The sequence below is a fragment of the Hydra vulgaris genome, chromosome 15, assembly GCF_038396675.1.
Source record: "Hydra vulgaris chromosome 15, alternate assembly HydraT2T_AEP".
Lineage (NCBI taxonomy): Eukaryota > Metazoa > Cnidaria > Hydrozoa > Anthoathecata > Hydridae > Hydra > Hydra vulgaris.
In genome coordinates this window covers 14016679-14039592 of record NC_088934.1, presented here as the reverse complement: position 1 = coordinate 14039592, position 22914 = coordinate 14016679, and the positions used below count along the sequence as shown (strand labels likewise).

General features: G+C 28.7%; 2 protein-coding genes across 4 annotated transcripts in view; one reads left to right on the top strand and one right to left on the bottom strand.

The window, feature by feature from the left end:
* The first annotated feature begins 2051 nt into the window (after nucleotides 1-2051).
* LOC136092411 (b(0,+)-type amino acid transporter 1-like) lies at nucleotides 2052-12376 on the top strand. The gene is made up of 9 exons (XM_065820626.1): nucleotides 2052-2418; nucleotides 2711-3883; nucleotides 4044-4169; nucleotides 4241-4509; nucleotides 5148-5251; nucleotides 5429-5525; nucleotides 7781-7936; nucleotides 11533-11710; nucleotides 11814-12376. The coding sequence occupies exons 2-9, from the start codon at nucleotides 3295-3297 to the stop codon at nucleotides 11900-11902; spliced, it is 1608 nt and encodes a 535-aa protein (XP_065676698.1). The 5' UTR covers nucleotides 2052-2418; nucleotides 2711-3294; the 3' UTR covers nucleotides 11903-12376.
* Nucleotides 12377-13357: 981 nt separating this feature from the next.
* The window catches only part of LOC136091380 (translin-associated factor X-interacting protein 1-like), a 54777-nt gene continuing 45220 nt past the window's right edge, over nucleotides 13358-22914 (bottom strand). For all 3 annotated transcript variants that reach the window (XM_065818864.1, XM_065818866.1, XM_065818865.1), the window contains 6 exons: nucleotides 20813-20981; nucleotides 14585-14884; nucleotides 14398-14481; nucleotides 14170-14322; nucleotides 13976-14082; nucleotides 13358-13729 (listed from right to left, as the gene is read on the bottom strand). In XM_065818864.1, coding sequence (XP_065674936.1) covers nucleotides 13555-13729; nucleotides 13976-14082; nucleotides 14170-14322; nucleotides 14398-14481; nucleotides 14585-14884; nucleotides 20813-20981 — 988 coding nt within the window. In that variant the 3' untranslated portion in view covers nucleotides 13358-13554. The remainder of the gene's footprint in view (nucleotides 13730-13975; nucleotides 14083-14169; nucleotides 14323-14397; nucleotides 14482-14584; nucleotides 14885-20812; nucleotides 20982-22914) is intronic.

Sequence of the window (22914 nt, the reverse complement as noted above, 5' to 3'; positions counted from 1 at the left end):
CCTTAATTGAACCCTCTATGTCATTACTAAGTTCTTAGGTATTTTAGATGTTTTATTAACCAATAATAGCAAAAGCTGAATTTGTTTTCAATAAAATAGTTTATATTTATTACATTAAGGTATGCCGCGGTTATATATTTATGGCCGGGTATATACTTGATGGAAATTTATTAGTTTCTCAGTCTAATTTATTTATAATTAAGAAGTCTTTATAAAATTCTTATAAATAGCACTTTAGTAGCACCTAAAATATGCACTATTTTAGTTGTGCAAACCTTTTTGTCCATAGCAGTATCTAGTGAAAGTATTTCATTGAAATATCAACAAAATTAATTTTAAATTATCAGTGTTTGATTCTATTTTGAAAAATGTTTGCATTGTATAATTAAACCAGTATAATTTTGAAAGTATTTAAGTTTTTAGTTTAAATATGTCTAGATATTGTAAACCAAATCATGGAAGCAAAATCCTTGATAATTGTACTTTAGAACAGGTAGCCCATTAAAAGTCCACCATAGCCCATTAAAAGTCGATAAAAATTATTTATTAACTCAAGGACAACCAGCTTCAAAATACAAATTAATCCAGATCGATATTTAAAATAAAATTAAACACATTCCTTTCAAAAAGAATGATGGCTAGTCATTATTCATATCTACATAAAAAAATGCTATAAGACTTAGCAAAACAATTAATCTGAATTCGGATTTTTTGTTGAATTATATGACTGCTTTGATATGTATCGCAAAATAGTATTTAGATAAAATTACGAGTTGTTTACTTTTTATCAAACTTTCTCATAAAATCTTTTTAAAAACATTATTTTTGTAAATTTATATTTTTTATACCTAAACAGAGCTGTTTTTATTGAATCGATGCATTTTTTTAGTCCTTTTTAACTGGGTTTGGTCAATTTCACCTCAACACGCAGGGTGACTTGAGCCCTTCATTTAAACCCTCCAAAAAATATATTTTTTACATTTTATATATTACCATTTTAGACATTTTATATATTAAGTGACTATTTTCAATTGTGAGACAGATAGATCAAACTATCATTCATGTGCACTTCTAACAGTGCTTGGTGTTTGAGGAAATAATTTTTGTGGTTTTCATGCGCTAGATGTTAAGGTGTAAAATGGGCCAAAGCCATGGTTTACGGTATTCTTAATTTCCTTTACGCCACTTTACGTTTTTCTTTATTTCCTCAAAGTCTATAAAATAATATTTAATATAATCATTTTGTAATTTAAGATTATAATTGCTACTCTTTCACTTTTCTTTGGCGTAGTGGGGCGTTTGTTTAGTTTTAGTTTTAGGCAGAGGCGTTAGAACGAATAAAAGTTAGTCCTTTTTGGGTGAATCCCTAAAAAGTACTAACTGGCTTCTTAAAAAAAAAAAAAGATCCTCGAAATGAAAATTTACCCGACTGAAATGTGTCAAAAAGCCGACTAGTCGACTAAATTCATAAAAAAAACCGACTATAACTTGAAAATCACAATCTATGGGGGGTTTAATCCCCCATTCCCACTTCCCCGTAAAATCGCCTCTGGTTTTAAATTACATTTAAAAATTACACTTTTATGAACGAGCATTTTTAACGCAGTAAAGCACGTTTTTTTTTTTTTTTTTTTTTTTATACCTTTAACAAGTTTTATCAATTCCTAAAAACTTAGAACCTTTTTTTCTTTTTCCAATATAATCATGAAAAAGGTATCGTTTATGTTTGAAACGAAAGTATCAAGTTCTATTTATCTAAATAATTTTTTTGAGATAAAGTTTGATTTAAAATTTTGATTAAAGGGGCTACCTTCGGCATTTCTATTTAAGTACATATAACTTGATTAACTTATTTTCATATTTACAAAAATAATTCCTTCAAACAGCATCATTTAGTTTTAGTAAGCAATTATTATTTTAAAATTAACGATGTAAAATGAAAACCTAAATAAAACAAAAACAGCATTTTAATGATTATCATTATAAGACTTTATATGTTAATATAAGACTTTTTTTTAATTACGAACTTTTTGTCTGTTAAAATTTTACGCATCCTCGCGCCTGAAATTTACAAGAATTCACTATGTAAATAGGCATTAATTTTTTTTATTTGTAGTTTTTGAAAAACTCAAAAAAAAAAAAAAAAAATACATTTCAAAAGAAAAAAAGAAAACAAAAATACCTAAAGATCAATTTTTATGAAAGATCAAATTGGTTTTACAGAAAACATTACTTGCGTGCGCAAAAATTACTCAAACACGAAGAAACTTTGTTTCTCAAAAAAACATCACAAAACAATTCAAAACTAAGCAAGATGATTACTACTCGAATAATTAGATAGCCAACTACAGAGATTTAACTTTTTTAATGTACAACTTCAAAAACTTACTAAAACAAAAGATTTATCTACAGAAAAAGGTATTTTACAAACGTGTGCGTGCACTTAAATGCATTTCCTATTTTGTATGTAAAGTTATAGTCAACTTCTTTTAAACTATTTTAATTTTTTTAAGTTTCACTCCAATTTTTTACTTCATTTTTTTCTTAATTAACGCTGTAAATTTATTAAAAAAATTCTTATATCGAAATTATCCAGTTGTATTAAGTGAAAAATCCGGGGGTGGTATGAGAAGGTAAAGTGCTACTGTTTTGTTTTTTAGTGTACAAGATGACATTTTAATAACTATAATTTATAAGTTTTTTTTTTCAGATTCGTTTTCAGTAGAGGAGACTGGTGCGAGAAATATAAGCGTTCTGATTAATTATTCACTTTTTATTCAATCTTTCGATATTTTCTTTTAATCGGCTTAGAAACAAATCATAAAAACCATTTGATTGTAGTCTATAGTATTGTATGGGCGCTTAAACTTAGTTACCAATCTATTCATTATGACGAGTTTTAGTAGAGAGCACATTTCACCTGTATTAAATTGTATAAAAGAGTTCGCTGTTCATTTTCATTGAATTTGATATTAAATACAATTCAATAACAGATTTTGGCTAATAATTTGGTACATTAAACAAAACAATTGCATAGTTAATTATAAAATATATTGTTAACAATCTTACGTTTGATTTATTATTGCCACAAACAAGTTTGCAACGACCATAGCGAAGCAACAAAATAAACTCATGTTTGATTTATTACAACCACGTCTTTACGATTAAAAAATGCTTTAGTAGCGGTTTATAGAGTTTAATATGCGTGTATCAATAAAATAGAATACAAGATAAAAAAGAATAAAGAGAATAGATATAGAAAAACATATATAAAAGAAAAGAACCTAAAACCCAATGGATAGTATTAAAAACTTCGATGACAATGCCAGAGCCCATTCGTCTCCTGAGGAACGGTGTCTTCAAAGTCCGTTGTTTTCCCAACATCTAGAACTTGATCCATTCGGAGAGAATTATAACGAAGATGAAGAATGTGGTGAAAACTCATCTATTGGAAGCGACGATGGATCTAAAGTTGGACTTCGTCGTGAAGTCGGATTTGCTGGATGTTTGTCTTTAGTTGTTGGAGTTATGATAGGAAGTGGAATTTTTGCTTCTCCTTCAGTTGTTTTTAAAAATGCAGGAAGTGTTGGAATGAGTCTTGTTTCTTGGGCAGGGTGTGGTTTAATATGTATATTGGCATCACTGTGTTATGCTGAGTTAGGCACAGCAGTTCATGCTTCTGGTGGAGAAAAAACTTACTTATCATTAGCTTTTGGTGACTTAGCAGGTTTTTTGTATAGTTGGACAGCAATTTTAATTGTAAAACCAGCTTCAATTGCCGGAGTTGCCATGGCGTTTGCAAACTATGTATTAGAACCTTTTTTTCCTGGTTGTCAAACAGAGCATACTTATCTAATGAAAATGGTTGCTGCTTGTGGAATTGGTGCATTTTTAAAATAAAATTAATTACTCTCACTTTGTTTTGTTTATTAATTATAAACTACAACATGTATGGAAATCATTTAAAAAAAATCATATAAATTCATTAAAATATTATAAAACAACTTAAAAGAAAATTAACTTTCAACGTATTTTTTTAATAGGCATAATAGTCTTCGTAAATTGTTCCAGTGTGCGATGGGCTACAACTATTCAAGTTATATTTACTGCGGCTAAACTAATCGCAATACTTATTCTTATTATTACTGGACTCGTTCGTTTGGGACAAGGTGACTGTTTTATAAAAAAGTATTATATGTTTTATTTTGGTTTTGTTTTTTATTTTACAGTTTTACTGTAGGCTTCAATGGAAGTTTTACAAACGCGTTTGAAGGAACAAGTGAAAGTATTTCGGACATCGGTTATGCGTTCTATGGCGGTTTGTGGGCGTATGATGGTTGGAATAACTTGAACTATGTGACTGAAGAATTAAAAAATCCAACTCGCGATCTTCCTCTAGCTATTATGATTGGAATTCCGTTGGTGACAGGATGCTATGTTATGGTTAATATTGCTTATCTAACAGTACTGACATCAGCAGAAATAGCAAGTTCAAACGCTGTTGCTGTGGTAAAATAATATATAAATAATATTTAAACATCTTATTTTTTTCAAATAAAATGTTTAAATTATTATTGAACTTTAGTTTTATTGGCTTCGTTTATAGGCACCAGGAATTTTTTTAGCATGAAGACAGCGGCGGATTAAGCCTAGTCGGGCCCGCCAACGTCAGTAAAAAAATGATGTGTTAAAAAAGGTTGTCAAAAAAAGATGTGTTAAAAATTTTTTATTCATCATGTGCATAGTGTACAAAATTTTTTGATTTTGTACACTATGAACATAGTTTTAAATAGACTATATTCAAATTGTACACAAATAAAAAATTATTTGTGTACACTATAAACATAGTCTTTTTAAGCAATGAGGTGCGTGTGTTGTGCGCCAATGAGGTGCGTGTGTTGTGCGCCAATGAGGTGCGTGTGTTGTGCGCCAATGAGGTGCGTGTGTTGTGCGCCAATGAGGTGCGTGTGTTGTGCGCCAATAGGTGCGTGTGTTGTGCGTCACTTGGATAACTGCTATTACAACATTACTAAACGATGACAAGAGCTTCGCTTAACTAATAAAATTTGATGCTGAGTTGTACAACTCAAGTTAAGTAGTTTTTTTCATTTTTATTTGATTTATTATTTTAAACTTGTCAACTTTAGACTCTTGCTCATCAGCTATATGGAGTTATGGCGTGGATAATTCCGGTTTTTGTAGCATGCTCTACTTTCGGAGCCGCAAATGGTTCGGCGTTTACAAGTGGCAGGTCATTAACCAATTATTTTTCTATTCCTATTAATGTATATAGGATAGCTATTTAAAAGAATACTTTACTTTTTATGACATACTAATGTCATTTAAACAAAACTTATTATGCAAGTAAACTTGTCAGAAAATTTTTCATTAAGTTTTATTTAAACCTTATACTAAAACTTTATTTTAGGTTAGTATATGTGTCTGCTAGAGAAGGACATATGCCTATTCTATTGGCAATGGTTCACACTAAAAGGCACACACCAGTACCTGCTCTAATTTTTACGGTAATTTTATTTGGTTTTAATTAATTTTAAATAAATTTTTAGGTGTATATATATATATATATATATATATATATATATATATATATATATATATATATATATATATATATATATATATATATATATATATATATACAGTATCGGACAAAACGAGTGCAACCAAATAATGCTAACTTAGTTTCTTTATATAAAAGTGTTGCATTTTTTCAATTTAGAGAAATAACTATGTAACTGTTTAGAGATAAAGTTCTTCAAGTTTTATTCATAACAAAGTTCATTATTTGTACACGAAAATTATTAAATTAATCAAAGGTATTAAAAAAAGTTGATTTCCTTCTGGACAAAACAAGTGCAACTCGACAAAATGTTGACCAAGCTGTATTTTGCTATCAATATTTCGTGGCGAATCCTTTGTTGTCGATCACAGCCTTGCATCTTCGAGGCATAGATTGGATCAGGTGACCAATGAAACTTTGTGGAATCGCTGCCCAGGCCTTTTGGATTTGTTCAAACAGTTGAACCTTATTACGAACACCTTCACAATTAATTATGCACAGGTTCTCGATAGGGTTGAGATCCGTAGATTGAGGCGGCCAATCCATCACCAATAGGTGGTTGTCTTGAAACCACTGCTTGACTACTTTTGCAGTGTGTTTTGGATCGTTGTCTTGCTGAAAAACCCATTTTATTGGCATATTCCATTCAACATGAGGTAACATAACATCTTTCAGGATATTTTTATACATGAAACGGTCCATTATTCCATCGTTTTAATGTATTGGACCTAGTCCGTTAGCAGAAAAACACCCCCGACCATAACTTTGCCTCCACCATGCTTCATTGTCGTATAGCAGTAACATAAATCGATGCGTTTTCCGGCCGGTCGACGTACACGGCAAAAGCCATCGCTGAACAGGACAGTTCGCCATTTCTGCCCATTCCTGTCAATATGAGATGTAGCAAACAGGAGTCTTTTCTTCTGGTTTTTTAGTGAAATCAGAGGTTTCTTTGCAGGGCGTCAAGAAAACAATCCGGCTTCAACAGCACGTCGTCTGATTGTTCGGTCCGATACAGGCAGCTCTAATTGCTTTTGTATCCAGGGATCCTTCTTGACGGATCTGACAATCATAGAATCCTCTCTAGAAATGGTGAAACGCGGTATTCCACCTTTGTTATCTGCTGCCAACTTCCCCGTAGAACGATATTTGGAACAAAGTCTTGATACTGTCCATTTTTTCACGCGATATTTATCACAAATACTTTTTGTGACATTCCACTTACGTAATCGCCAATAATTTTCTTTCTTAGTTCCAATCCAAGACTGTCGGGAGCCATTTTTGCACTTGAAGTCATAAAAATAATAAAAAAAAATAATTACGCTTCTCTAGGCTTACCGTGTTACATTTACCTTGTGATGATACAATAATGCTCTGTGGAACACAACGTCTTGGTTGGATGTGGACTGTATTGATGTAATGAAACACTCGTTGTATTTCACTTCTTGTATTGATGTTCTTCGATAAAACACTCACTTCGATAAACTGTCTTGATAATACTGACTGATTGACTTCCATATACTGACTGAATTACATGTCTCTTATATGGTAAAATGAACCTGTGTGAACCTAGTCTGGAAGATTCTAGATGCTTTTTTTCAATGCTTCTGGAAGCTTCTGGATGCGTCTGGATACTTCTGAATGTTTCTGGATATTTCTGGATGCTACTGGATGCTTCCAGATGCTTCTTCTGGAAACTTCTGGAAGCTTCTGCATGCTTCTAGAAACTTCTGGAAACTTCTGGATACTTCCTTTAATTATTAAAAAACTTCCGTGACGTTGACACGGACCAGACTTATGAAAATGAAACAAACCAAAAAAGTTGCACTTGTTTTGTTCGCTGCAAAATGGCACTTGTCAAAGAAATTCTGCCTGTGTGCTGTCACCTGTCAGCTGATTGCTCATGTCATGACATGCTATGACTCCAGACTCCTGAACTTTTTGCTGTGGTTGTATAGTTCGTTTCTTTTTTAAGACATGTAAAATTAGGAATACTTTTTAGCATTGTTCGATGTTGGTTGCAAATGTTTTGTCCAATACTGTATATATATATATATTTATATATATATATATATATATATATATATATATATATATATATATATATATATATATATATATATATATATATATATATATATATATATATTAGTATCATCAACAATCATAATAAAATTAAAAAAACATATTTTAATTTAGTGTGGAATTGGCATTCTTATGTTGATTCCGGAATCATCAAACTTCAGCAGCCTCTTAAACTATTTTAATTTTGCAGCATGGACGTTTTATGGGGCAACAATAGCTGCTCTTTTATGGCTCAGATACAAACAGCCGGATTTAAAGAGGCCATATAAGGTATACTGTAGCATATATTTAAAGTAATTTTATAAAGTTAGCGGAGTTGTCATTAACAACATTAAATATGGGGAAAATTCAATTTTTAATTCAGATTTCGTTTTCACAAATTATAACAAACCTATAATATACAAATTATAACAAACCACAAGTTATAACAAACCACAAAAAGTTTGTGATAAATAAAAAAATCATAGATATATAGATATAGGTAGAGAAAAATGGGACACTATTAACAGCTGGGTAGCTAATATCGTTTGGACTTTATTTTTAAAAAATTAGGTTTGTGTGATGTTTTGATTTTATTTATTTTTGAAGCCTAGTCAAACTTCATCAAATACTTTCTATTTTTATCAACTTCTGTGGATATAGGTTTAGTTTTATAAATAATGTTTATTGAAAGACGTGAATTTTATTTATCAATGTTAAATTTGCACCTACTGCTGCCGGTAAAATAGTGAGGAACGTGCAAGCTGGTTTTTGAAAGTGCAACATAAAATAATATTGGTAATACGCCTGCTTTCATTTTTTTAACTTTCAAGTTGCTAGCATTTTGCCTTATAGCAACATGTAATTTTTTTTTTGCAGACAATCTCTTACAATTAATTTCTATTGCAATTAAAAGACCACCGCTAACATTAAGACCTTTATCTTTTTTTAATAGTTTAGTAGTTTGTACCGACACATTTTTAGTTGCGCCACACACAATCTAACTTATTAATTTGATTACCAACGTAAATTTCTTTGACATCAATGAAACTTTACTGTCCTCGTCTACATAAAAGCTCACGTAATGCAACTTGTAATTATCAATTTTGAAAACATACGTTTGATACGCATGATCATACCACCTCAGATCCTGTGTATATGCATGATCATACCACCTCAGATTCTATGTATATGCATTTAAAAACGCATATACAAAGAATCAGAATAAACAGAAGTTCATCGAAATTTATAGTTTATTTTAAAAACCTTTACAGAATCTGCACAACGGTTCCATATCGAAAACCTTACCACTAATAATGGAGGAAAGACACCTTTTAACAATAAACTTTTTTCTGTTATGAATCATTATAGGATATACCAATACCAACAACGTCATCATTAAAAGGATCTTTTCTTTGCTGCTGCACCAATCATGGTATTTTCACCAACTTCTTTTGTGACAGCACTAATTTTGACAGCAAATTTGTCAAAGCTATTTTATTTTATTAGTTGTAACATATTCATTAAGGTTGTAAATCTTTCATTATAGTGGTGATATTTGTACACTCATATTAGTTATGGAACAGCCATACACTTATATTAGTTATGGCTATCACTTGTACCAATTGGCCGATACAGATACAGAGGATACATTAAATATAGTTAATTTTTATTCTTTGTTATTTACTTTTATTATTAATGTTATTAATCTTTGTTATTTACAGAGTTATTATTTCAGTAGTATTAGAATTAATTAAAGTTGTTACTGCAGGATTACCATTAAACTTCAATTCTAGACACAGACTTACTTGAAAGTGTGAAACCTCTTTTTCTTTTCTTTCTTTTAAAAAACTTTTTCTCTTATTATACTCATCGTTCTTCACTCTGCACGTTTTACTCATTTTTTTATAATACACGTATTTTAAAGGTTTTTGTAGGGTCATTTAACACATTTCAGTCGGCAGATTTTTAGTTTTGAAGACCTTTTTTTATTTTTTAAAAAGCAGTAAGCAGATTTTTTTAAAGGATACCCATCCCTTCCCTTTTATATTATTCCTTGAATCGCCTTTGTTGAAAAAGCAAATAAAATATAAATAAAATATCAAATAGAACTTGAAAAAATAAAAATGTTTAAACTTTAATGAACATGAACAACTTTTAAAAAGTTTTAAAAGCAACAACAAAGAAAAAATTTATAATAGCACAAATTAAAGAAAAAATTAATAATTAATTTTTAACAAAAACAAATCTGTGACCATAAAGACAGATCACGAAGAAATAACCTAAGAATTGATGGAACTAAACTAGTATTATTTACGTCAATATAAGAAGTTTAAATTGGAAATTTGAAAAACTTTTAAACTTTTTAAAACAAACAAAAGTTCTTTTTTAGGTTGCTTAACTAAAAAATTTAATGATTTTGACAGTATTTTTCATATTCTTCATCTCACAAGAAATACAAACAAATAAACGGGGTTGGAGGACTTTCTTGTGAGATGAAAAAAGAATATTAAAAATACTGTCAAAATCATTAAATTTTCACGAAGATATCTGTTATAATACGAGGAATATATAATACGAGGTATGATTTAAGCGTCTTCGATGGCCACTATTTGATATATATATATATTCATCAAGGAATTTTTCCAAAGCAATTAAAAAAGAAGAACTAAAAGACATATCTAACTGGTTAAAACTAAATAATCTAACTTTTAATATTAATAATACCAAACGGAGTCTTGTTCATTAGCATGCAAAAAAAAACAATCGACTTTTATGCACAAGCTTGCCACAACATTTTATTGACGAAGTTGAAATCAAAAGAAATTTTGTTGCGAATATTCTAGGAATTCATCTCGATGAAAATATCTCATTGAATCAACATATTGTTTATGTATGCATTAAAGTTGCAAATAATATTGGGATTTATTAGGGAAATAGGGAATATATTGTAACCAATGAAATAAAATAGTTATGACAAGATTGCTTTGAAAAATGGTGCCGTCACAAAAGAAGTAACTGAAAATACCATCATTGATGCATTAGCAAAACTGTGAAAAGATCCTGTTAATGAAAAACAAACTTTTTTAACAAACCGTTTTGTCACACAAAATATATTCAATTATACATATATACATATATATATATATATATATATATATATATATATATATATATATATATATATATATATATATATATATATATATATATATATATATATATATATATATATATATATAAATATATATATATATACATATACATATATATATATATATATATATATATATATATATATATATAATATATATACATATATGTATATATATGTATACATATGTATGCATATGTATATATATATATATGTATATATATATATATGTATATATATGTATATATTTATATACATATATATATATATATATATATATATATATATATATATATATATATATATATATATATATATATACATATATATATATATATATGTATATAAATATAACATGATATTTAAGGCATAATTAGATTTAAAAAAACTTTAAATTCATATGATTGATTTTTTAATAATTAAATGTACATTTATAAAAAATAAAAATTATTGTTATCATTTATATTCATTTATTATACATTAATTTTCAAAGTATAATTTTTTTCACAACAAATCATTTTACATTTTATTATAGTTAAAGTTGTAACTGATAAAGAAAGAATGATGAAGAAAATATTTTATAATTAAATCCAAAGTAAACAGACATACATGTAAATCAACGCAAAGTAAACAGACATACATGTAGTCCACGCAAAGTAAACAGACATACATGTAGATCTACATAAGTTTTCTTTAATTTTAAATATTAGTCAAGATTAATGTGTTGTTTTAGGTGTTTATAGGAATTCCGATTGTTGTACTTTTGTGCGCAGTTTATCTGGTTGTTGCACCATTTTATAATTACCCCGTGAATTCTTCATACTGTCTAATATTCATCTTGTTTGGAATTCCGGTCTATTTTGCATTTGTCAAATACAAAATTACACCAGTATGTTTAGTCCGCCTAATAGGTAATAATATTTTTTTTAAATGAATAATAAAAATATAGTGTTTAAGTTAATAATTATATTTATTGAAAACATTTAATTGGTTGACTAAACTTATGTATTCTAGACAAAGTAACTCGAAAAATTCAAATATTAGCAGATTTGGCTATGCCTGATGTCATAATTGAAGAAGTTGAAAAGCATGAAAAAGCATGAGTAGTATAATATTTTCTCACTCGAATAGTTGGCTGCAACTAAAAGTTTCAACTTTCAACAACACAGTATAAGCAAAGTCAATTGAGGAGTAATTGTCCAGTAACTGTCTTCATTCTACACTTGTCCAGTGACTACTTTCGCAACAAACTTATTCCAACCACTAACTCCAAAATTTTAAAAAAGTTAACTAAGAAAAACTCTTGTTGTTGGTATTTTGTTTATTTAAGGAATATTAACAAAAACATTTTATAAAGATATTTATACTATTATAAATTTTTTACGGAAATTTTTTAAAGTTAAAAGGCAAAAAAAAAATCAAAAAAAAAAACAACCTGTTTTAATTAAATGCTTTTTTTTATAAATCTAAATTTTTATGTTTATAACAGAAATAAAAAAAATTTATGTCAATTTTTGTTACCATGTTAATAAAACGACGTCAAGAATGTTTAAAATTTAAATATTGTTAACGGGATTTAATTAACGTTTTTTTTTACGCTTAAAATTTTTCTTACGTTAAGGTTATGGCTAATGAGTCGTACTCCTCAAAGGAAATTATTTCAGGGATGTTATTTTACGACACGTACTTATTTAACAATACTTTAGGAAAAGTATATAGTAGTTTCTAAAATTTAATAGCTAAGACAAAAATCACATTGTAAGCTATTATACTCCGATCACGCGACCCTGTTAAGTTTTATTACAAATTTTTTTTTAGTTGGAAGCTGAAAAAATGTTTGAATTATATTGTTCTAAGGAGTTAATAACTTCATTCTATACGTAAAAATTGCCAATCCAAAATATCTTAAACATTAATTGCAGGTGTTGTTTTGGTGTCTTGAGTTTTTCTTGAAATGCTAAATAAACATCATTCAATAAGCAATTTATAAGATTTCTTGTTCTTTATAAAGTTGACTCTGCCCTGAATAAATACCTATTTTATAATTTGCGCAGTATCGTCTTATTGAAACAACATTTTTAAACATAATATAAAGATTATAAGAAAATAGTCTTATACGTCCATGATTTGTCAATTTTGATAAATAATTATGACAATTTTTTATCGTTTCTATATCACAAAGAATTCAAAGTTGGTGGGTGTAAATAAATGCTCCCGTTTAAATCAGATATCTGGTTAGGATCAAAACTAAATACGAAAAATTAATCATAAATCTGTAATTTTCAAAGAAACTTTCCAGTAGCTTAAAATAAATTAAAATTTTTTTTTTCTAGTTGTAAGTTTGAAATATTTATACACAAGTTTTCAATATATCAGGTTTAAGTAAAAAAACAATATTGAAAGAAAAACCATATAGTATGGCACACTCTTATACCCATAATAAACGCAAAATTACTTTTATGTTTAACCTTTTTACCGAATACCCGATCTTAACCCAATGCAACAATTTTCACCGAATACCCGATCTTAGCACTATGCAACAAAAATTCCAACAATGGTTTTAAATGAAACAGTTTTAATGTAAACAGCTTCAAATACATTTTTTAAGTAAAACAAATAATAAATTTAATACACACATACACATCCCGGTGGGCATGCTGCGTCCGGGGGACGTCTATGAGACGTCAAGCGGACGTCGCGTGCCCACTGGGATGGATGGATACAAGATAAAAAGTACTCGGCACGTAAGCAAAAATTAAATAGAACTATTCACAAGTTTTGTTAACAGTTCATTTTTCGTCAACTTTTGAAGTTGTTGATTGTAAATATTGGCGCAATATACAAAACTAATAACGTGTTGTGCAGTTTCGTCGCTTATATTTGAATCAATGGATTGCATAGCTTCTTGAAGGTCCATCGGAGAAATATATCTGTAAGATATTATATTATATGTATACACACACACCTATGTATGTATGTATGTATGTATGTATGTATGTATGTATGTATGTATGTATGCATGTATGTATGTATGCATGTATGTATGTATGTATGTATGTATGTATGTATGTATGTATGTATGTATGTATGTATGTATGTATGTATGTATGTATGTATGTATGTAAACATAACTCTATTTAATATATTAAATAAAAATTATAAAAGTTTGGAAATACGTTTTGCTTTCAAGGTGTGCCATTAATTTATCAATAACTAGTTTTGAACTTCTTTGTAAAAACTTCATAACGCAATTAATAAATAAGCCATAGTTTCCTTCTTCATCCTTTGCAAAATGAAAAATAAAAACAGCAGCTTTTAAAAATTACAAAATTTAACAAATGAGATGCATGATAGAACTATTAATTGTAACCTTTTTAAAAAGAGATTTGTATAATAGTTTGTCATTTTTCGATATTTTAAGGTCTTTCTCAGCACAATTTATCAAAGCATCAATGTCTTCGGTTGCACATTTCGGAAAAAATTTTTGCAAGCAATTACAAAAATCATTCTTTTCAATGTAATCCTAATAAGGTAAAGAACTATTTTGAATTTTTTGTTTTGATTTAAAATAACACGGATATTTAAATCAACGCCTTACAGTTTTGGTTGGATCAAACGAAACTAACGAGTTAAAAAGTTTTTCTAGTTGCATAAATTGAACATAATAAATATCTTCGTCTGCCTTAAAAATAAAAAATAAAAATTACTTTAAATTTCCCTTTTCTGGAATATGAAAAATCTTTGTTATAGGAAAAAAAAAAAAAAACTTGTGCAAAAAAGCTTACTTCTGATTTGAGAACATCAAAAAAGAACTTGACTTTCTTGTCATACGAAAACCTTAAACAAGACTCGTGAATATTGTATCCCCATTCAGTAACCATCAGCTCAAGTTGAAACATTTTCTTTAGATAGTCATAAAGAAATTGAGACATATGAGATCTCTTTAACAACGGTGAACATCCTTCTTCCAGGCACTTCTGTGACCAAACATCATCAATAATAATGCATAAATCACGTTTGCATAAAAAACGATTGCGAACAGGTTGAGTTGAGCGTAAATATCTCGGAATTTCGTCACTGTCACCCTGTTAAAAAAGTAATCAAAGTAGTAAATATACATAAATATCTGTTAAAAAGAAACTAAATTAAACACACAAAAAAATATAACTGTTAGCCTGTTAAAAGATTTTCTTAAAAACAAAAATCTCTGTTATCGTGTTAACAGAAAATTTATTTTAAACAAAAAAAACAACAACAACATATACATCCCTACAAAATCGATAACTTTAAATAAATTTTTTTAAAAATAAATTTAGATATTTAAGAAATATTATTTATATATTTATTGATAAAAATATAAAATGGAAAAGCTATTCAAAATACACATATTTATTCCTTGCTTTTTAAACACGATTTTTTAAAAACATTTTCAAGGGGTTTAAAACAATTGTTTTAATTTTCTTATGACAAAAAGTAAACTAAAAAAAAGAAATTACAAACTTAGGCTAATTAGAAATAATACGCCAATTTTCTTCAATAGTCTTAACTTAAATAAAATTAAGTAGCCTACTCAACTGTAGAGGCCCCTTCTGGAGCCTTGGGAAAGCGAATTAAATTAGAGAAAAAAAGTTTTTGAAAATTTTTTTTTATTCAGAACTTAAATTAAAAAGTGAACTCTTTTATTAACTTCTCTTTTATTAACTTTTATTTTATTTTATTCTACATTTTTCTGTTGTCCTAAAACTTGCAAAGTTCACCAGACCAGACTTGTTCTTTGTGAGATTAATTTGAGTTCAGCTGTCTCATCTTGTAATCTTAGTGTTAATAGTTATCTTCCTTTAATTCGTAATTTGTAAAAGACTACAATAGTCACATGCTTGGCCTGGGCTTATACATTCGTAAGAATTGAATCATTTTCATTTCGCCTTTCTCTTTGATCTACATCGCTTTCCTTCATCTCAACACTGCACTTTTTTTGATGTTTTTTCTGAATTGACCTTGCCTTTCTCCTTCTGTATCCTTCAGTCAATATCGTTGTTGTAGGTGACTTTAATGCTCATCAAACTGAATGGCTTAGTTCTAGTGTCAGTGACTCTGCTGGTGTTAAGGCCCACAACTTTTGCTTTTCTCAATCTTTAACTCAAAAAGTCAATTTTCCAACTAGCTTTCCAAACAATCCGAATCATTTGATCCTAGTCAGTTCTCAGTTTCTCCACATTCACCCTTAGATACTTCTGATCACGGGTGATCTTTCTAAAACTATTATCTTGTTCTTCTTCATCATCAGAATCCCCCTATCATCGTACCTCTAACAATTACTTTAACGCTGACTGGGATTTTTTCGTGATTTTCTTTGTGATGGCCCTTGGGTAGAATTCTTTCGTCTTCCTGCTGAAAAATGCGATTCTTATGTAATTTCTTGGTTTCAGGCTAGCATCGAATCTTTTATTCCCTCTAGACAATTCCAAGTCAAGCATCACTTTTCTCCATGGTTTTCCTCACATTGTGCTGCTGCAATTTCCAATCAAAACCATTACTTCCATTTCTATCAACAAAACAATTCTCCAGGAAACAGTGCGTTTTTTGGAGAATTAATTTAAAACCATTCTTAAACAATTTAGAAACCATTGTAAAATGTTTTGTCTAATGTCAACACTCGTTATTCTCAGGTCACAAAATCTCGTATTTTATCTAAAAATTAGGCTTCAGAAACTTCTGTAAAATCTTTGACAGTTTCAATAATAAGGGAAAACCTGTTATTCCACCTTGCATTCTCTTGCATGGTTCAGATTTTGTTACCTCACCTGTTTGATAAGAACTTTTTATCAATTTCACTAATTACATCTAACTGACATTTGTATCACTCCAGCTTCTGTATCTAATGTGATTTCCTGTTTAGACTCTTCTAACGCTTGTGGTTCAGACAACATACCTAATATAATCTTGCAGAAGTGTTCTCCGTAACTGTCGTCTATACTTTCAAAACTATTTAACAAGTGCTTAAATAGCCCGAGCTGTTGTCTATACTTTCAAAACTATTTAACAAGTATTAGTCTTGTTTTCCAGCCTACTGGAAGGTGGCCTTTGTTATCTCTATTTTCAAAAATTCTGGAGAGCGATATGAATTGTCTAACTACCGTTCTGTTAACCTTCTAATAATGTGGATCTTCGAATGATTCCCTTTTTCTCTTAGACAAGGTTCAAAATTGCATTGTAAACATAGTTAGATCTGCTCTTGCAGCCAACCTTCAACCATTGTCACATTTTTGTAATACTGCATCTCTTTCTTTTTTTCTATAAATAATATAATGAGAGCTTTATTAAATTCTCTTTTATTAGCTTTTTGTTAATTTAATTAAATAAATAGAATAAAATAGAAATAGTTTTTTAAAATTTGTTGTCGCTTATTTATAGTTCTTTATATTTCTTATTTCTGAATAAGAATAGAAAAAGGAACTACTGCCATTGGCACCTTTTCATTTTAACCAATAAACAAAAAGCTTAGTACCAGACAAAAAACTTGCAAACCTTGTGCCTTATATCTACATTGTGTGAAAGCATGTTGACTCACAAACTTATAAAATACTATAGGTAGCTAGAGGTGAAATCATATTTAATTTTTGCTAATGTTTTCAAGATGACAGCCAAAAAAGTTTTTTATGATGGTTGAATAGCTTACACACTTATACACTTAACATTTATTTGTGTAATGTTATTTGATAGGTTTACAACCATGCAGATTACGATTTTGACATCTTTTTTACAATAAGATATTTCTAAGATGCCCTACTAGTAATCTAGTAATTGGTATAATAGTTATGATAGTGAATACAATTATGATCAGGCATGGAGTGAAGATCACCAGATACACACAAGGAAGTTTCAGTGAATGTGACAAGAATAGTGAAGAAAAGAAGGTTCAAGTATGATGATTCTTTAAGGTACGCATTGCCGCGTACCTTGAAGAATCATCATACTTGAACCTTGATAACATAACATTGTGGTAATAGACATAGATGACACTTCAAAGCTGTTGGGAACAAAGGCTATAATGTAAAAGCTAACCCCATAACTGGTCTAAGGACCAAATATGAAGCACAGAACATTTACAAAATGCTACTTAGAAAATTCAAGCATACCCATAATTTAGAGTGTTTGACATCTCCTTCGTGGAAGAAATAAAGGAATCAGTAGATTCATATATATGAATTACAAACAGAGCAGGCGTCTGCTCAACCATGCTCCGTCTCAATGAAGATAAAAGCAAGATTCTTAAGTGTTAAGTGCATTTAATTATGGGGGTGGATTAAGCATGTAAGTGAGTTTTTATGAACACAGAAAAAAAGATCAGTGTACAAAAGCTAATTCCGAATGTCGACAGTTGTTATTCATTATAACTAGCTATTGCTAAACTATTATCTCCAGATAACCATGATGGATATAACACCTATGCATGGATTTATAACTGACTTCTGATTCTAAAAAACTAGTCCAGACATATTCCAGAGACAAACATCTTCTTCTGTGGTGACAGTAATAGTGTTTAGAAAATAGTCATGCTTGATGACAGTAATGAAAATAGTCATGCTTGATGACAAAATTTTTTATATTTTTATATTTTATATAAATAATTAACTTGTTTTATACTTTTTATTTAAAAAAAAAAGCAAAAATAGCAAATAGCAAAAATAGCTATAGCAAAAAAAAGCATCAAAGGACTGAGCTGTCAAGCCTAAGAGAAATAAGGAAAAAATTAGGAAGAGAGAAAGGATAAAAATCTAAAAAGATATTTTGAACAGATGTTCAGAACAAAACAAAGACACTATAGTAAAGAGTATAGTAAAAAAATAATAATGATAATTTAGACATTGCGAATGTAAGAGAAATGATAAATTCAGACTCAGACTCCGAAAAGAAAATCATGATCAACACACAAAGTCTCAAAGAAATAGAATATAAAATACGAAATTTAACATAATATGCTCATAGCGGAAAATTGAACCATTCAGTTTATAAGGCCGATATATATATATATATATATATATATATATATATATATATATATATATATATATATAAACCAAAAGGGAAAAGTAAAAAGATAATAAAAATCACGATGTTATGAAATCCAATTAAAATTAAGTAATGAACTAATGTAGGTGAAACTCCATCCCTAGGGCCACAATAGCATCGCTCGTCAGGGATGCATCCTTGCTTCCTTTAGCATCGCCTGTAGCCTACATCATATCAGTCATTATTGCAATAAAACGGACCTCACTACAGAAAAGCCAATTACCCACACCTCCCCCAAATTTAGGCAATACCAATCATTTTTAGAAAAAAATATGGGTATAGCCATACTTTTTAGTATAGACAAACATGCACAAAAAGTATATCCAATAAATCTAACAAATATAAAGAAAAATATATAGTTTAAAAATATACGCATAAAGATATAAAGCCCATATAATACAAAAATGTCCAATGCATAATATAAAAAGAAAGTAAATAGGTATAGGGTAAGGCTCATAAATGGTAATAACATAATAGTGGTATCGGGTTAAGCCTAAAAAAATGGTATTAACATGCTTATGTGATGTGTCTAACCTAATGTGTAGTAAAATGTAAATAAATACCATATTAGATATAAAAACAGAAAATAGATATGGACGTGTGACCAATGCAAAAATAATGACGTATTAAAAACAAGCAGACTATTTTAGTAATATATTTAAACACCAAATAACCAAAACTTATAAAAAAGGTCTAAACTATAGTATAACTAAAATATAATATAAAATATAAAATAACTAAAATATATAATAAAATATAGTTTATAAATAGTTTTTTTTAAATTTATTTCATTTTATTTTTATATTTTATTTAGTATTTTTTTTTAAATTGGATTTATTTCTTTAATGTGTGTTCAATCACATATGGTCTGTTAATTTTTTTTTTAAGACAAACTTTCTAACATAGGAAAAAATTTCAGTAAAATTTAAAAAAAGTAAAAATAAAAATTTGTTTCTTATTGTAAAAAAGTATTTTTACAATAAAAATACTAGAAACAAGATTAATCACATTAAAATAATTTACAATAATTTGCATAAAATTTATTGTCCTATAAATAGGGCAATAAAGTTACTAAACTTAAAATGTATAAATCAAAACTTGTTGAGGTATTCCTCAGCTAGCAGCTCAGGTAGGCTGTTGTAAAATTGAAAAATGAATCGAAATGTTATTGTTTGTGGTTTTCTGAAAATCGTTTAGACTTTGGATTATTGGAGATTTATTAAAATTCATTTTTTGATTCAAACATTTTCTGACAAGTAGAAGTTGTGTCTTTGTATTACATTATAGATGTTCTCAAGCTGGTTAAATTTTGTAACAATCTTAGATCTAAACTCATTTCTCCATGTAGCAGCCTTGTTCTTAAAGGTTCGTTTATTGGAGAGAATATTTCAAAGTTGAGAGAGTTAATTTTAATTTTAAAGCTCTTGATGTTTTTGACATTAATGATGTCAGATGGGAAGTTATTCCAAATATTAACAAACTTGAGGGAGAAAGAATATTTACGAACATCGAGTTTACACATCAATTTGTGTAATTTTAGTTTGTGACCTCAAGTTTAAATATAGTTGTTACTATATTTTAAATAATGTTTATTAAAAAGAAATTTGACATATTTAGACAAACTTAATTAGCGCAAATTAACAAGCGTTATTAAAAAAAGTAAAAACAATTTGGTGCTAGAGATTTCACAAGCTTTTATTCCAATAAAATTTTATGCTTGATATAAACTGGTTCCGGCACATCTCTAGTTGTAACAACAAAAAAAAACCCTCCTTGACTATAGAGGCCCTCTCGACCTTGGAGAGGTGAATAACAAAAAGAAAAAAAAAGGCTGTTTGAGCACTGCCTTTTAAATGATTTTTAAGAGTACAAGCAAAAAAGATACATTGACTGACAACTTAAAGTAAATCTTACAGATTGAAAAAATATTGTAAAATAACCTTTGGCTGAAACATTTTATAACCAATCTTTTCAGAATCAGATAAATTTTGACCAGTAACAGATGAAAAAAGCATTTCAACTTTATCTCTTGTTGATTTACCTTTAGTTTGTTCACTCCAATCATCAAGTTTACCTTCAAGATATAAAACATATTTGTCCAAGCTTGGTCTAAAATCAAGAAAAAAACCTATAAGCTATAAATTACTTTACAATCTTTTTTCATTTTTTCTCCATCTCTCTCTCTCTCTCTCTCTCTCTCTCTCTCTCTCTCTCTCTCTCTCTCTCTCTCTCTCTCTCTCTCTCTCTCTCACACACTCTCTCTCTTTTTCTCTTCCTCTACTATATATTCATACAAATTGTTCCCATAATGTTACTACATAGAATAGTTAATTAAAAAAGTTGATAACTAGGAAGGAAAAAGAAGTTAAAATAATTCAAAAAGTTGATGATAGGAAGGAAGAAGAAGTTAAAACATTATGCTTACATATTTATAAAGCTATCTTATTGAAGATAATTTTAAATTTAAATTGAATAATGATGAAAAAGTTAAATTGTCACAAGAAAAAAAATATTTAATAATATGTTCTGTAGAGAAGAAGATTCCTCATAAGCAAATTTCTGAGCTTTGATATATGGCTAAATCAACAATTAGCATACTTGTTGAGAGATACAGAGACCGTAAAATACTTGAAAACAAGCATTGTTTAGGCAGGCCAAAGATAACTTTGAAACATTAAAACAGAACTTTTTTGAGACAACCAAAATAAAATAATTGCAAAAATGCTTTCAAATTAAATGGCATTTTGAGTTAAATTTTGAGTCTTGAATCAAAGTTTTGCATATTTGGTAGCAAAACAAGTACGTGAGATACCCAAATAATGAAAAAAATCTCGACAAACCCTACAAATAAAATAAATATTTAATCTTGTATTGAAATTCATGTTATGTTAATAAATACATAAAGATAAATATATGTGTATATATATATATATATATATATATATATATATATATATATATATATATATATATATATATATATATATATATATATATATACAGTGGCTAGCCATATTATTAGACTTTGTGAAAAATAAATAAAAAAACACCACCAAAAATCTTTGCTCCTCACTTAATCTTCGGAATGTTGCCAAAGATGTTATTTCATTAATAGCAACATTGCTCATATCTTTTATTGTCATTCTTACCATATGTTGTCAGTTTGAACAGGATGTTGCATAGAACCGTTGTATGAAGTGTTTCTTTCGACAAACAAAATAATTGGAATATCTCGTTGTGAAGACTATTTTGTGACTAACAATTATATTTTATTAATCACTAAGGTATGGATATCTTAATACTCACATTTTTTAAACAAAAATTATTTTTTTTATGGATAAGTACACAATCTTATTAAATATTACCTTTTTTTTCAGCAATGTGATATTTCTCCACGAAAACTAGGTGAAATTTGTAGATTATTAAAAACTACAAGCATATCACAATATAAGATAGCTGAGATACTCAACATTTCTCAAAGCACAGTAAAGAGAGTGAAGCAAAAATTTGATTTTGACAGGACTGACAGAAGATTATGAATATTTGTCTACAACAAAGAAAACACCCTGTCAACTTATTGATCAAGATTGTCAATGAACAGGGAATTGATATTTCTTAACGCACAGTCCAGAGACGTCTTAAAGAATTTGGTTTAACTTCCATTATGGTGAAGAAATGTCTAAACTGGGCAAAAAATGTAAAAACTTCATAGAGGATGAGTGCAAAAAAGTAATGCTGAATAAAAATCTTTAATTGTAAAATTTAATTTGATTTTGGTATCTTTTTAAACCTTATTTGTGTATGTTTTAGGTTTATTTTTCAGATGAGAGCATTTTTCAGGTCATGAGTGACAAATCTAGCTGGAAGGCTGCATATAGTAAAAGGGACAATGAGACATGATCAGTATAAGGAAATTCTTAATGATAGACTAATACCACAGTTGGCACAATGGTTCCCCAATGAAGAAAAATACATTTTTATGCATGATGGGGCGCCATGTCACAAGGTTAAAACTATTACAAAGTTTTTGAAAGAAAATAAT